The sequence below is a fragment of the Apiospora aurea genome (assembly GCF_038362705.1).
Source record: "Apiospora aurea strain CBS 24483 chromosome Unknown utg000007l_segment0_segment0, whole genome shotgun sequence".
In the NCBI taxonomy this organism is placed as follows: Eukaryota; Fungi; Ascomycota; class Sordariomycetes; order Amphisphaeriales; family Apiosporaceae; genus Apiospora; species Apiospora aurea.
This window is the reverse complement of record NW_027117394.1, coordinates 3,745,284-3,760,208: the sequence shown is the minus strand read 5'-3', so window position 1 is coordinate 3,760,208 and position 14,925 is coordinate 3,745,284. Positions and strand designations below refer to the sequence as shown.

Genomic DNA, 14,925 nt, shown 5'->3' with positions numbered 1-14,925 from the left:
CAGTTTCCAACCCAAACATCCCGTTTACAATGTCGTCGTACCCGCCAAAGGCGCCCGAGAATGGTGGGTCACCCTTTCACCCCCTCCAGTCAAACCACCACTAACAGCCGCCCCGAACGTCTTCACAGGCGCGAACTTCACCTCCAAGATCCACACAGAGTCGTACCCCTACATCACCCAGTCCCACCACGCCGGCCACAACGTCCTCATCACCGGCGGCGCGCGGGGCATCGGCCGCGCCATCGCCCTGGCTTTCGCCCGCGCCGGCGCCTCGGGCATCGCGGTGGCCGACATCTCGGAAGAAGCCTTTGGCAACCTGGCCGCCGACCTGCTGGGCGCGGCGAAGTCGGAAGGTCATAAAGAGTACCCGCAGCTCATCCTGCACCAGCTCGACGTGGCGGACGAGGCCAGCGTGCAGAGGTGCGCCGCGCTCGTCCGCGAGGAGTTCCAGGGCCGCCTCGATATTCTGGTGAACAATGCCGGCTACATGACGCCCGCCCTGCCGATGCCCGAGTCGGACCCGGACACGTGGTGGCGCACGTTCGAGGTGAACCTCAAGGGGCTCTACCTGATGAGCAAGTACTTCGCGCCGCTCCTCGTCGCCTCCTCGGGCGGAGGGCAGATGATCAACATCAACAGCGTCGCGGCGCACAACCTGCGGCCCCGCGCGAGCGCGTACGGGACCAGCAAGCTGGCGGCCCTGAAGCTGACCGAGTTCCTCATGGTGGAGGCCGGACAGCAGGAGCAGGGGCTGCTGGCGTATTCGGTGCACCCGGGCGCGGTGCTGACGGACCTGGCGCGGGACGGGATGCCGGCCGAGACGCTCGCGGGGCTCACAGACGGGCCGGAGCTCGTGGCGGAGACGGTGACGTGGTTGACGGGGGAGCGGCGCGAGTGGCTCGCGGGGCGATATGTTAGTGCAACGTGGGATATGGAGGAGCTGACGGCGAGGAGGCAGGAAATTGTGGAAGGGGACAAGCTGAAGGTGCGGTTGGTGGTTTGAGAGGGGGAGAATCAACTGATGCTTTGGTGCGGTAGAAGGCTGTGTGTGGTAGATTGCGGCACTTCATCATCTGCGCTCTTTCTGTCCATCTAGCTTGATGCGCCGCTCTAGAACCAATGCAGATGCGCACCACGGTTTTATTCTCTTCTACCCTCGTTCCTCCAAGTCTAATTAATTTCCTCTATCAAATCCGTATCCCAAAACGCCAGCATGTAAATGGTATCGATCGCATCTTGTCTATCCTTCTAAAGTCTTCTGTCTTTCTGTTCCGTCTATTCCTCTATGCACCATTCTCCGTAGCCTCGGCCAACTTCTCCTGGAGGAAGTTCTGCGAGAAGCGCAGGCACTGCTCGTACGCCGTCTGGAAGCCCTGGTTGCCGCCGTAGTACGGGTCGTTGACGACCTCGGCCTTGTTGCCGGGGCCGCCCGCATACTCGCCGAAGAGCATGACTTTGGCCTTTTGGGAGCCGTTCTTCTTGACGTAGCCGCGTTGGAGGTCGGACAGGTTGGAGCGGTCCATGGCGAAGATGTAGTCGAACTCGCCAAAGTCGGAGGGGCGGACCTTGCGGGCGGCGTGGACGTAGTCGGTGATGCCGTGCTGGGCCAGGGTGGCCATGGTGCGGTCGTCGGGGTCGTCGCCGGCGTGGTAGGCGCCTGGGGGATCGACGTCAGCTTAGTTATCTTGTATCCTAGGTAGGGTGGGAAGGAAGCAAGTGTGCCTTACCCGTGCCGCAGGAGTCGACGGTGCCGATCAGGTCCTTGTAGGGGGCCTCTTTGGTGAGGGAGCGGAAGACGCCCTCGGCCATGGTGGAGCGGCAGATGTTGCCGAGACAGACGAAGAGGACGGAGATCTTCTCGGGCATGGCGGCGGTTTGCTTCTTGCGTTGGGAGTGTAAGTGACTGGAAGGCAGGCAGCAGGATTGAACGAGTGTTGGTGTTGAGAATGCAGATCGTGATTGACAAACGGCAGACCGCAAATGTTTTTGTTTGGTGTTCCGATTGCGACCCCACGTCCCTGGATTTACTGACTGACGTAGCTACAGTGGTTGAGTCGGTGCTAACCTTGAGGCTGAGTGGCAGCTGTAGTGGGGGTCGGAGGGGCCTATTACTAAGAGCGTCGCGGCTGTAGAAAGCACTATTCCATTGGCAATCCTCCCGGCTTTCCATCTTCCTTTCCTATGTGAACCTCACTTGCGATGGGTCCTCCAATGCCAGCAGACGAAGGATAACGGCAGTCAAGCTTTTTATCCTTGAAATACTTGAAGACATGGCTGTCAGCTGTCTCAGGACGTGTTTACTTTTCGTCAGCCAGCTTAAAGGACTGCCCGTCCCGGCAATCTGGCAACTCGCCGAAGCACCTCGTACAAGGGCATACCTTGCATCGGCAGACACCCTTAACAGATAGACTTCTTCCAGACGGATTCTTCCAGCACGATGCGAAGACGAACACGAGCGACGACTTCGAAGGAGATGGCCATCAGATTGGGTTGAGCGCTAATTTCAATGGAGTCCGTCCACGTGCGCGTTTCAATCCAGCGGGTCATGACGCCACGGCTATGACGATACAGGGCTATCGATCGCGTCTGGTCTGTCGCCAATCTCCCGTTGAAGGTTCCAGCGCCGCTAGTCAGGACAACAACCCGACTCCTAGCAATCCTACACCCCATCCAACTACCGACTCATCAAGATGGCCGCCGCGCGCTTCGTCCTCAACTGCGCCAAGGAGTCGGCCGGCACCATCCCGCTCCCCAACCTCTGCATTGGCACCTGGGCCTGGGGCGACTCGGGCACCTGGAACAACGCCACCGCCGCCGCCCGGGAGGCCCTCGACGGCGCCTGGTCCGAGATGCGCAAGCAGAACCTCAACTTTCTGGACACGGCCGAGGTCTACGGCCGCGGCGAGTCCGAGCGCATCATCGGCCAGCTGCGCCAGAAAAGCAAAGAGGAACAAGACTTCGCCGACCGTCTCGTCATCGCCACCAAGTTCCTCCCCATCCCCTGGCCGCCCACGCGCCTGTTGGTGGGCAAGGGCATCCCCGACGCCTGCCGCGATAGCCTCAAGCGCCTCGGCGTGGAACAGGTCGACCTGTACCAGATCCACGGCCCCGTCCATGTCTTCAACTCCATCGACGCCGTCGCCGGCGGCCTGGCCCGCTGCGTCGAGCTGGGCCTGACCAAGGCGGTGGGCGTGAGCAACTACAGCCGCGACGAGATGATCCAGATGGACGAGGCCCTCAAGAAGCGGGGGCTGCGCCTCGCGAGCAACCAGGTCGAGTTTAGTCTCTTGCGCACCCTGCCCTCGGTCGGCACCGCCGCGACGGGTGGCGTTTCGTTGCTCGAGGAATGCAAGAAGCGCGGCGTCGTCATGATGGCCTACAGCCCCCTGGGCATGGGCCGCCTCAGCGGCAAGTACTCGGCCGAGAACCCGCCGCCGTCGGGACGGCGGTTCAGCAACTACCCGATGACGCAGCTGTCGCCGCTACTCGGAGTGCTGCACCGGGTCGCGGCAGCGCACGGCGTCAAGTGCAGCGCGGTCGCGCTCAAGTGGGTGATCCAGAAGGGCGCGATCCCGCTGGGGGCGTCAAGAGTGCGGCGCAGGTCGAGGAGAATGCGCGGGCGGCGGGGGAGGAGTGGACGCTGACGGAGGCGGAGATGGCGGAACTGGAGGAGCATGCGATTTTGGGGAAGACGAATATGATGTGGCAGCACGGTTGAGGGGCGTAGTAGAGTCTGTTTTCGAGTATTTTCGGGGGCGAGTGCTTTTTTTACTTAATATACTAATAATTGGCATTGCATCGCGATGGGACCCTCCGTCTTGGCGCACTTGGCCGACATTGGCTGTCTCGGTACAAGGTCAGCCACAGGGTTCAAGGGAGCCTTCTGGTTCTGATCAACTTACCCCCCTTTTTGGAAGCAATGTGGAATCGAAGAGCAGCTCACATGATCACTATCGAACCAAGAACCTCTACGCAAGTCCAGGAGAGGCATTCGGCCTTACGACTTTTCATTGACCAAACCGTTTCGCTACATGGCCCAAGAAGCATGCATCCGTGTCTCTGGTGGACCTGAACGTCTTCTCAAGCACCCCGACCCGAATTGGTCATGTCTCTACTACACCATCCCCCAATTCCGAACAGACCACCGTCGCGGGGAGGTCCGGAACAGTTTCGAAGGAGGAAATCTCGACGGCCCGGCTCTAGGCGGACGAATAGGTCGCCCTCCCTTCCGCCGCCCCAGCATTGCCACGGCATGGTACTTTCTACTTCCAAGGTAGGGTGGAATAAGTCCCGGACAAGCCCCCGTTTTGCCATGTGAATCCAGCAATTGTTTGGTCACCATCTTCTTCCTAAAATGGGTCGCTCATTTCTGTGTCCCGGTTCGTTGTATCTGCTTCGGCCAAGGAGTAGTGTGACCCATCCGGTAATCTGCGCAAATTACCGCATACTTTCCCATATCGCGCAAGAGGCCTCAATGCCATGGTCTGGCCCGGGACGGAGGCTCAGGTTGTGCCGTCGAGAGAGGCTGAATCGCCGACGCCCCTTATCGGGTTCTCCCTTTCAAACCAGTTGCTCGTCACGTATTCCAGACTAACGGGGTCGAATGGCCATTCGAAGCTGTAAGGAGTACTACGTTCGCCGTCACTCTGCCAAGGACCCCATTCTGCCACTATTTCCTCGCTTTTGACTGGGACTGCGGAACCAGTTGGCAGTCGGCCAGTCGATTGCGCATGTTATGTCTTTCTGCAAAAGGCATAGCTTGAGCACGTTACGTCCCCAAACTCCCGCATCATGAACCTTGTGACGTCGCCGCAGACTTCCTCGTACGGCCTGATGCCATGGACCGGTATTAGTCTTGCTCGAATCGTCCTTGGGGCCCAGCAGCATGCCGAGGACGGAATAGATGAGCGCTTTTTGAGGGTACTGCTACTTGGAAGCTACTGCAAACCTGTTGTCGCGCTGGGCTGCGCAGTCGTACGCACGTTGTTCCAGACTCGGGACAGATTCAGCGAAAGTCTCCCCGGGCGCGGAGAATGGAGGGAAGCAGACCGTCATCTGTCTCGAGGCATACACTTCTTGGCTGGGCCCAGATTCGTCTGAACCAACCATGGCCCAGGATACCTCTTCGTAGTTCCGGTTGGTGCCTGGAACAGGCGAGTGCATCCAATCGTTTTAGACCGCACTGGTCGTGGCAGTGCTGCGTAAACCCCTCAACGGCCGATGCCCCTCTGAGCCATACGTATACGGTGCTGGCTTTGGAATATATGCTCTGCACCCGGTCGGCTGAGACGACGTTTCCACATTGTCCTGCCGATGGATCCACAAGAAGTCGATCCAAAGGTATATGTCCCGGAATGGGTCACACAGGTACTGAGGTACCAGAGTGGCGTGGCGAGATTGCCGCGCAGAAGGATTTGCGCTCTGCCGCAGGTACATGGGAGAGCAATTGAGAATGTATAGGTCGTATGGATAGATGGTATGGTGATGCAAAGAGCTGGTCACACGCTGGATGGGCTGTCCTAGCTTTCCGGGTGCGTACAGTCCTCGAGATTCGATCCGAAACCCACTCAGTGGGCTTCGACATGCCTCCTTGGGCTTCCGTCAGTCCGATCCTAGTAGTCTGTATGCCGTATGAGCAATTACGACGACATCCAGCCGTACCGCCGTCATAGTTCCATCCCCGCCACGGTGCCTTCCAGGTTGGGCACCAAAGAGCGGGATGGTATTTGGGTGCGAGTTTTCTATCCGTGCCTATAGCAGACTGTTAGGATCGCCAATCAACCGGCGGGAAATTGCGCGTTATAGTCCTACACCTCTCCGGCCGTGGCATCTCAGGATTCTGCATACAAAAGGCCGCCCTCGCTCCCTCCCTCACCTGGTCGAATCAAACATTCTGACAAGCATCACGCACAACGCCGCAAAACATCCCTTACCTAGCATTCCGCCAACTTTCCCAAGATGCACTTCTCCACTGCCGCCGCTCTCCTCTTCGCCGCCGTTGGCACCATCAACGCTTTCCCGACCAACGCGGCCGACGAAAGTGCCGATGCCGGCTTCGACAGCGTCGACGCCAGCTACGACGGCTTTCAGGTCCCCGACGGCACCACCGATGGCGTCTACTCCGTCCTCGTCCACGCCAACGGCACCGAGGAGCTCACTCGCGTCGGCGACGGCGTGGACCCGGCCACGGCCGATGCCTACCTGGACGGCGAATTGGGAGCCGTAGACGCAGACGAAGACGCCGGTGCCATCGGCGCATCCGGTCTCCGCCCCGAGAACTTGGCCACGCATTGGAACGTCAGCTGCTACAGCCACCAGAACAAGGTCCAGGTCCAGCCAGGCCAAAAAGAACGAATAGTGCCCTTCAACTCCCGTGACTACACGTACGCCATGATGTCGCTGGACCTGCAATGCGTCGACGGCGCCCGGCCGGTGGCCCCCAGGCAGCTGTACTTCTCCGTCTCGGGCTGCGTCGTGGCCTACTACTGCAACTTCTACAAAAAGCAAGCGGCGCCGTGCACGGCCAAGGAGCGCGGTGAGGCCTTCTCCGGGATCGCGCAAGAGTGCGGGAACCGCATCGCCGGGTCCGCGAGCGGGCGCCGCACCCCGGCGAAGAAGAGGGCCAAGGACTATGTCAGCTACGGCTACGAGAACCATTGCAAGAGCGAGGGCCGAAAGTTCTGCGGGCGCTCCCACAATTAAGTTGGCTCTTTTCCTTCCCCGGCTGTCGACTTGGCGTTGGGGGGGTGGGCGGAGGGTATTCATTATTTACCGGGCTTGGGAAGCAACGGAATAGGGAGCTCGCTGGGACGAGGACGACACGTTTGGTCTAAGCATTTCGTGTACGACATGTTGCCCAGCTGCCTATGCTAATCGAGCTCGGAGGCTGGCAGAATGGTCTACCCGAGTATTAGGTAGTATGTTGACAATCCACACTCAGCCCCATAACCGCGATTTTGTTGAAGTCACTGCCATCGAGCAGGACCATGGTGACCGTGCACACGACGCAACAATCGTGGAGTGCGACGGTAGGGGCAGAAGACGGTTGAGCAAGAAGCCGCGAAAGCCTCAGCATTATCTGCTTGGGTAGGTAAATCGTTACTACCATTCGGCCCATCGAAGCTGTCCCATGTCATGACGGTATAATAACAGTCACGACAGTGGCAGCATCCAAATCACTTGCTGCAGAGTAAACACAAAGACAAATGCTCTCACTTATCTCAGAACTTTGAACGCATGATGAAATAGCAGCCGACGGGATCGTACCAACCATTCGACTACCTACCACCACACTTGCTCCACGACTGCCCGCATCAACAACCTTTTCCCTCTACAACGGTAGCATGCAGGGCGAGATGGAAAAGCAGCCACCCAGGGTGCCTGGCCATCCACAGCGGCTTAGGCATCCCGGACCAGAGGGACGTAGTACCGGAACTTGTTGTGCGGGTCGTACGCCTTCTTCAGGCTCAGCAGCCTCTCCAGGCGCCACGGCTCGTACCCGTAGATGGACTCGAGCGACTCGTCGCCGAGGCCGTAGTTGACGTACGTCGTCGGTCGCCGCGTCGGCTGGCCCCGGTTCCACATGTCGACCGCTTCGCGGGCCCACTGCACCGCCGCCGCGTCGAGGGAGGCGTCGGGGGCGTAGTTGACGGAGATTTGTCTGTGAGGCAGCAAGATCAGAATGTGTCCAATGGGGCTTTGAGGTGTGAGACCTTACAGGAGAAGGTAGTCGTCGCGCATGGGGAAGGCCGACGAGGCCGGGTCCTTGGCGACGACGCCGTTGACGCCGTAGCTCTCCATGACGACAAAGGTGCCCGCGAGGGCCGGGTAGGCGGCCGACTTGCCGACGAAGTGGTCGAAGATCTGGCGCTGCGTAGTGATATTGTACAGTTGGGTGCCCGCGGTGCCGACGACGTGGTTCAGGCCCGGGGCGCACATGGGGTCGTCGAGACCGGTGCCGGTGGCGGGGAGGATCTCGGGGTAGGGGATGTTGGCGTCGGTGACGTTGACGGGCCCGAGGTTGTCAAAGGGCGCCAGTCTGGCTTCGACGTCGGCTTGGGGGCCGATGTAGGTGAAGTCCCATTGGATCACGGGCTGGTTGTAGAGACGTGTTGGCAAAGATCAGGGGAAGCGGCGAGTTCGTAGACTGACCTTGTCGGCATCGAAAGCCTGGTTCCAGAAGTAGAAGCCAAAGTTCAGCATGTGGCTCGTCTGGTTCTTCTCCTCATCCACGCCATTCAGCAGCTCAAACAGCCTCTCGAGCTTGTCCTCGGTGAAGATGTAGGTCTTGTGGTACCACGTGTCCGGCCCGCGCGGGTAGAGCTTGAGCTCGAAGCTGGTGACGGCGGCGAAGTTGTGGCCGGCGCCCCGCATGGCCCAGAAGAGGTCCGGGTGCGAGTCGGCCGAGACGGTGATGGTGGTGCCGTTGGCCAGCACGGCGTTGATCTTGAGCATGTTGTCGCTGATCAGGCCGTGCTTGTTCTGCAGCCGGCCGTGGCCGCCGCCGAGGCCGGGGCCGAGCATGCCGACGCATGGCGCAGCTGCCCGTGGCTGTAGATGGGAATGCATGTCAGTTACTGGGTCTCGAGATGAAGTTGTTTGCTTACTCGTCGCGTAGCCCCGTTCCCAGAGGTAGTCAATGACCTGCTGATCAAAGGTACCGCCCTGGAACAGACCGGACGTCCCATCCTCGCCGATGGTAATATTGCGAAGGAGACCCACGTCGATCTGGATGCCGTTGAACTTCCCCTGAGACAAGGGCAGACCGTGCCCACGGTTCACCACGTAGAAATCGACGCTGTTGCGGTCGGCGTACGAGATCTGACGGGCCATCGTGTCAGTAGGAGAATCATCCGAGACCAGGCATGATGATAGATACTGGGGACACTCACAACAGCGGAAACATCTTCCTCCTTGCCAACCTGAACTACAAGCTTGATCTTGGGGGGCCTGAAAGCCTGGTACCTCAGCGTGAGTTCCTCGAACTCCTGGTCCTCGGCGCTGTAGATGTGGGAGCCCGGCGAGATCAGAACACCCAGCTCTTGCTGGACCTGCTGCATCGTAAGTTCTGCCCGGGTCTGTTTGGAAAGGCCATCAGGGCAAGACGGGCGAGGCAGTGCGGCTGCCAGGCAAGGCAGGGCAGCGAGGCCGCAGGCGGCTAGGCATTTGAAGGAAACCATGCTGGTTAGTGTGGTCGTCGATGAGGATGGAGAAGCTGTTGTCGAGCCTAGAAACTAAAGACATCTGCTCGGCTTTTGTATCCAATGCCTCTCATGAGTCCCATGCCCATTTAGAGTCTGCCACCGTGGACTTACCCTCGTATGCCCTCACCATCACACGGGAGATCTCATTCTGCTCCTCCGGAAGATCACCACAGCCTTCACTCAATTTCGTGGGTTCCCGCCTGAGCCCACATCGTGACCACTGCGGCGGAATTACCACAAGGACACCCCGCTGCCCTACCCGTCCCCATGGCTTCTGTCTACTTCTCTTACACCGATATCAGTCGCCACACGGTTTAGTGCAGCTGGGGCTGAGAATCCTGTAGGATTGTACGGCCTGGACGAATCGGGGCATAACCCATTAGTTGCGAGGTTCCCGCTCTCGCTGAGTGGCTAATCTGGCGACGTCTAAAAAAAGTTTGAAGCCCACGTGGCTCGGGGCTTTCTCCCCAACACCATATTGGCCAATTCCGCTACGACTAACATGTTGATCGGAGAGATGGTCGTAATTTGATACTCCGTTCGGTTAGATTCGAACTACCCGGGAAACCGGGACGCGGGACGGGATGGTGGAAGCAGGGGTGCCCGAGGTAAGGATCTCCATGTCGTGATCAATTGACCACCAATGGGCCTATGAGGTCTAGGTCATTCTGAGTTGACATGATGGGATCGTAAGCAGACCCTGTTCATATGGCATACAGCGACTTGAGCGCGTCTGCTTCAGGGACTATCCACCACTGAATAAACATGCTCGCAAGGGCGCAGACAGAGCCGTGCCGTCCCGGGGAAGTGGTAGCTAGTTGCCGAACGGACAGGCGAAGCCTTTCTATCACTCGCTGGAGCCGACGAAATTGTAAGAGCATCAACTGATGCTTCAACTCTTGCTGCTCTTCCCGATCAAGCTGGGGCGTGATCCAAGACGAGATGGCGACCGGAGGCTCGGGGTATTGTGAGATCAATGACGTGAGATCATCGTGGACAGTCCTAGATCTGTCAGGTGGGTGACTGCTGACACCTGCTATCGAGGCTGATATCGAGGCCGATAAGCCTCTAAGGATGCGGCCGACAAGTAGGCAGACCGTCACCGAATACTGTCAGCATCATGAACAAGAATCGATACTGCAGGGGTCGATATACGGAGAATGCTGTCATCAATCGATGCGCAGTTACAGCTAATCCCATTTTCAGCCGCAATGATGGCTTGTCGCACCCGCGAAAGCTGGTCGTTGAACATGGGCTGCTCTGCCGGGAGCCCACATGATACGAAAAGAATATGCTGAGCCATGCTGGCCATGCACCCGCACCTACCAGCCCCGACCGGGCCATGTGCGATCTCGGGCGTCAATGCGTTATTGTCTGGACTTTGGGCTGAAGAGGGCGGAGTGACTATGTCGTACTCGTTATGTGGCGGAAATATCGATGGGGCTGGATTGGTTGAGAGATGGGCATCGAAATCCGAGGGTGGGTCCAGGGGCGACAGTAAGCAGCGGTTGCCCTCCGTATAGGACATTTGCTCCATGGTCGCCAGGCTATCAACGCATGGCATTGGGATGTTCGTCTCAAAAAGGGCCGGGGAGACTGGGAGACTGGGAGACCCGCTCTTTTGCACTTTGACAGTGGTAGGTGTCATCCGCCCTGGTGAGATAGGACTCTTGATGCAGTCGGGGTTTCGATCATGACGTTTCGCGTTTGTCGTGGTGGTGGTGGACTTCGAGTCCCCGACCTTGGGGGCATCGCGGTGGCTCCTGCGTGACCGACCGTAGACACATGGGGTCCCTCGTCTGACACACCTTGCGCAGTCCGGTTGTGCTCGGCCGCGTCGGACTTTGAGCTCGCTGCAGGCGTCGCAGGAGGCTCGCAGTTGGGTGAATTTGCCGCTCCCTTTGGGGCACCTGGGCTCCATTGTGCGAATCGGGCCCTTCAGAGAAACGATTGACAAAAGGGGCTCTCGTGTCCACTTTGGACGATGGAAAATGAAATTACGAGGGAAATCACAGCAAACCGGTATGGAAGATAGGTAAGCAGAATACAGTGCCGGTTGCACCTGCTGTGATACTAAATATACCCAAACTCCATGGTTCTGGGTATTCAGCACAACTCTATCCCCTTGCGTGCATCCGCCAGTGTTCTAGGGCGAGTTCTTTCTCGAAAACAGCTGGGAGTAAGCCATCACAAGGGCACCCCCTGACAGCCGTACGGACTATCATCTTAGATCCCATTAGTAATCCAGGTTTCGGGGTCCGACGATGCAAGAACCGTTTGTCGCTGACTCGGTCACGACCAATTTCAAGGTCATGGTTTGCCCCTTACTAGACATGGATTACACGGCCAGGGCAAAACTCCGAGTGTAACTTCCCGTATCGGGACTTCCTGCAGGAGAGATGGGCTAGGATCAACCTTGCCCCGATCGTATCCTTGTTCAAGGATGAGTCTTGAATCGACCGTCAGCCCTGAAGAATTCTTGATCAATATGGCTTGGCCAGTGACATAAGCACTTAACCAGCCAAACCCCACTTGTGGAGTCCACCCCTGGATTACGGAGTAGGCGATACTCCGGAGACATATCAATCTTGTATCATGTACGTCGTCTTGAGGTTCTGGCTTGAATTGGTCCGGCTTACTCTCACCGACAAGACGAGCAATAGGGACAACGAGTTGGAAATTCGGCAATGAGCGAACCGCAGCCATTCGAGGAACGAAATTCGTAGATACTGCTCAACCAACGCGCCCAAGAGCGAAGTCAATTCCGATGTCCGCATCCCTTGTATAACCAATTGGGTTCCTGGAACTGGGCTCGACCCCTGTAAAGGATGCCAATCAAGTTGACATACATCAAACTGAAGCTTTGAATGATACCATTACCCATAGCATACCCCCACCAGACAGATCACCATCATGGCCCTCTGGAAGACCGTCAAGGGCTTCCGCGCCACCAGCTCCGCCCTAGACGCCGTCAACAACGACTTCGCCTGCGACCGCGAGGACCGCGAGTACTGGTGGACCACCCTGAGCCCCTCCCTCGCCGCGCTTCTGGAGCGGAGCGCGTACGGCGCGCAGGACCAGCAGTACTACCTCCGCTTCTTCCACGCGCACATTGCCCCCGCGCTAGGCCCCCGCCCGCGGTATGGAAAGCCATTCTACTCCTCGGGCCTGACCCACGACAACACCCCCATGGAGTTCAGCCAGGACTGGAAAGAGAACAGCCCGGACCAGCAGCTCGTCCGCTACACCATCGAGCCCGTCGCGCGCGCGTCCGGGTCCGCGAGCGACCCCTTCAACCAGAATACGGGGAGGGAGGTCCTGGGCCGCATAGCCCAGGACTTCCCCGGCATCGACCTGCAGCGGTTCGACCGCTTCTTCCAGGAGACGTTTGTGCCCTACGAGGCGTCCGACATGGCGATATCGGTGAACAGTCATGTCAATCCTCGCTAACTGAACTATGCTTGGCATTTTCGGGAGTGGAACAATACCGCATCTACCACGGCAGGAGCTCTTCCTTGTCCAGAATCTTGCCAGCACCCACATCCCTTCCCCTCAGCTGCCGCCGTCATCTGCGAAAGGCCGGCCAGGAAGTGCAGGCGGGGGGGTGGTGGGGGATTTCAGGAGCAAGGGAATAAAAGTCCAGGTCATGACGTTGGTGCCGGTGACGTTGGCGTCGTAGGCTTGGTTGAAGCCGGCGCGTAGCGTGGTCTTGCCGTAGAGGAAGTGCCCGTCAAAGCCGGCGCGTGAAGCAGTAGGAGGAGCAGGTGAGATACAATGTAGAAAATTCCCTACGTGGCATGAGCCACTTTCCGGCATGGTTGATGAGAACATCGACATGGCCCGAGCTGTTCTTGACCTGCTCAAAGGCCTCCTCGATGGAGACGCCGCTGCCGAGGTCCACCTGGAGCAGCTCGACGGTGTTCTTGGTGTTGGGGCACTGGGTCAATGCGTCTCACGGCCCCTTTATAGCAGTCCAGGAAGTGCAGTCTTGGTATAAGACCGTGGATAGTTCCGAATCCGAATCCTTCCATTGGCCAAACTAGCTTCTAATACACTAATTACATCATTTCCGGCACAATAAAAAGTCCACGAGATACGTGAGTTGACACCGCCATTTTTATTCGTTGCTTATGTGACTTGGCAGCGGTAGGAATGTATAGAAGAAAAAACGAGAATGTCCCAAGGCACTCTGGTATCCTCAAGTGGACACCACTCCAACTGGGTGGAGTTTGATATGGATGCATCATGCACGGAACATTTCTTGTTTCGACGTCGGTTTCCACGTCAAAGATCAGCCACCCGTCCAGCCCTATCGATCTGCGACCCGCTCCACCGCCGACCCTGCCGGATCTGCCGGAGTCTTCTCCGGGTGCGCGCTCTGGACCAGGGACAGTTCGCTTGGCGTCTCTTCCTACAGCCGCTTGGCGATGGACTGGCCCTCGGGCGCGTAGACGATGGGGGGCATCCTGCAGTCATCTTCGAATTAGTAACTTCCCGAAAAAAAAAGCTCCCCTGCAGCGTCGGATTGGTGGACTTACGGCTGGATTCTCCCATCTTCCACGTACTGCCCATGCGCCTTTTCATCAGGCAAGGCAGCGGCGTGCAGGATCGGACGCGCACCCAGCGAGCACAAGCGGCCCAGGAGACGGGTGCCAGCATTGTATGCGAGGCGCAGCCATCCGTCGGCCTGGCGGCCAAGGCCCGACCCGTGGCAGAGTCCCGGGTTAGCACACAGAACCATGGACCTTGCTGGACTGGGCGTGACGCACCAGTTCCGTCAGGTTCAGCTGTCCCAGCAGCTTGGATGTCCCGTAGCGGCCTGACATGTCCCACTTGGGCATCGACTGGCGAAAGGCGGGCAACAGGGGTTCTGATGTTCTCTCCTGGAAACTGGCCCAGGCGGCGGTGTCAGAAGTGACCCGCACCATGCGCGCGGGTGAACGACGGCCGGCCGATAGCTGCTGTTCAAGGACGGGTAGCAGCACCAGAGTGAGCAGGGCGTTGGAGAGGTAGTTGATCTGGACATCTTCCTCGTAGCCAGTCGAAGCGGAGGACTCGTGGCAGTTGAAGACGCCGGTATTGAGGACAGCTATATCAACAATGGTAGGCGAGTCTCGCACACAGCCAACGAAGCTGGCAATGGACTCGTAGGATGAGAGATCGAGCTCCCACACCTCGATTCTGTCGGCCAGTAAAGGACGGCCGGCGCAGAGTTGGCGGCGCGCGTCCTCGCCCTTGGCCTGGTCGCGTACGGCCAGGACCACACTGGCGCCCAACTGCAGAAGCTGACGTGCTTTCTCCAGTCCCAGCCCACTGTTGGGCCCGGTGACGACGGCTCGTTTTCTCTCCAGGCTGGCGTCGTGTTGGGAAAGGGGCGGGGTCTTGACGAAGAGCTGGCGGTACATGAATTGGAGTTTGCCCGCCCTCTTTTCTGGGCCAATGTCGAACGGAACGTCCATTGGGAACTAGTAAGCTGTGAGATGCAGCGATCGAAGCGAAGGATGCGACGATGTCTGCTTCGGGGACTGTTCTTATGATGCATGTTGTTAGGGGCAATAAATACTTGGTGACAGTTCCAGGCCCCGATGGCTCGGGTGGCGCGGTATCTATCCCCGGAGAATCACTATACGCTACGAAATAGTAAGTCCGTCATGACGATGTGTGTCTCAGCACTAGCTAAACTAAGCCGCCGATCCTGCAGGCGCTTTGGCTAATCTTAAAC

The 14,925-nt window shown here is 58.3% G+C and overlaps 9 protein-coding genes across 9 annotated transcripts; 3 read left to right on the top strand and 6 right to left on the bottom strand.

Annotated features, from left to right (window-relative positions):
* Nucleotides 1–29: 29 nt before the first annotated feature.
* PG986_011468 (NAD-P-binding protein) lies at nt 30–1,003 on the top strand (the record flags this gene model as incomplete). Its single annotated transcript, XM_066847690.1, has 2 exons — nt 30–63; nt 129–1,003. 2 exons carry the CDS (start codon nt 30–32, stop codon nt 1,001–1,003), a joined length of 909 nt encoding a protein of 302 aa, XP_066697181.1.
* A 280-nt stretch (nt 1,004–1,283) lies between these two features.
* PG986_011467 (low molecular weight phosphotyrosine protein phosphatase) lies at nt 1,284–1,866 on the bottom strand (the record flags this gene model as incomplete). The annotated part of the gene is made up of 2 exons (XM_066847689.1): nt 1,284–1,657; nt 1,728–1,866. 2 exons carry the CDS (start codon nt 1,864–1,866, stop codon nt 1,284–1,286), a joined length of 513 nt encoding a protein of 170 aa, XP_066697180.1.
* Nucleotides 1,867–2,690: 824 nt separating this feature from the next.
* PG986_011466 (aldo-keto reductase family protein) lies at nt 2,691–3,718 on the top strand (the record flags this gene model as incomplete). The annotated part of the gene is given in 2 exon segments (XM_066847688.1): nt 2,691–3,590; nt 3,602–3,718. The coding sequence occupies 2 exon segments, from the start codon at nt 2,691–2,693 to the stop codon at nt 3,716–3,718; spliced, it is 1,017 nt and encodes a 338-aa protein (XP_066697179.1).
* Nucleotides 3,719–4,926: 1,208 nt separating this feature from the next.
* PG986_011465 (uncharacterized protein) lies at nt 4,927–6,657 on the bottom strand (the record flags this gene model as incomplete). Its single annotated transcript, XM_066847687.1, has 2 exons — nt 4,927–5,144; nt 5,934–6,657. The coding sequence occupies 2 exons, from the start codon at nt 6,655–6,657 to the stop codon at nt 4,927–4,929; spliced, it is 942 nt and encodes a 313-aa protein (XP_066697178.1).
* A 741-nt stretch (nt 6,658–7,398) lies between these two features.
* PG986_011464 (FAD-binding domain-containing protein) lies at nt 7,399–9,179 on the bottom strand (the record flags this gene model as incomplete). Its single annotated transcript, XM_066847686.1, has 4 exons — nt 7,399–7,660; nt 7,718–8,094; nt 8,152–8,820; nt 8,892–9,179. 4 exons carry the CDS (start codon nt 9,177–9,179, stop codon nt 7,399–7,401), a joined length of 1,596 nt encoding a protein of 531 aa, XP_066697177.1.
* A 1,123-nt stretch (nt 9,180–10,302) lies between these two features.
* On the bottom strand, nt 10,303–11,124 carry PG986_011463 (uncharacterized protein; the record flags this gene model as incomplete). The annotated part of the gene is made up of 1 exon (XM_066847685.1): nt 10,303–11,124. The coding sequence occupies one exon, from the start codon at nt 11,122–11,124 to the stop codon at nt 10,303–10,305; it is 822 nt and encodes a 273-aa protein (XP_066697176.1).
* Nucleotides 11,125–12,116: 992 nt separating this feature from the next.
* Nucleotides 12,117–12,653, top strand: PG986_011462 (dimethylallyl tryptophan synthase GliD1; the record flags this gene model as incomplete). The annotated part of the gene is made up of 1 exon (XM_066847684.1): nt 12,117–12,653. One exon carries the CDS (start codon nt 12,117–12,119, stop codon nt 12,651–12,653), a length of 537 nt encoding a protein of 178 aa, XP_066697175.1.
* A 102-nt stretch (nt 12,654–12,755) lies between these two features.
* Nucleotides 12,756–13,019, bottom strand: PG986_011461 (uncharacterized protein; the record flags this gene model as incomplete). Its single annotated transcript, XM_066847683.1, has 1 exon — nt 12,756–13,019. One exon carries the CDS (start codon nt 13,017–13,019, stop codon nt 12,756–12,758), a length of 264 nt encoding a protein of 87 aa, XP_066697174.1.
* Nucleotides 13,020–13,614: 595 nt separating this feature from the next.
* Nucleotides 13,615–14,662, bottom strand: PG986_011460 (uncharacterized protein; the record flags this gene model as incomplete). The annotated part of the gene is made up of 3 exons (XM_066847682.1): nt 13,615–13,669; nt 13,742–13,890; nt 13,973–14,662. 3 exons carry the CDS (start codon nt 14,660–14,662, stop codon nt 13,615–13,617), a joined length of 894 nt encoding a protein of 297 aa, XP_066697173.1.
* Between the last annotated feature and the right edge of the window lie 263 nt (nt 14,663–14,925).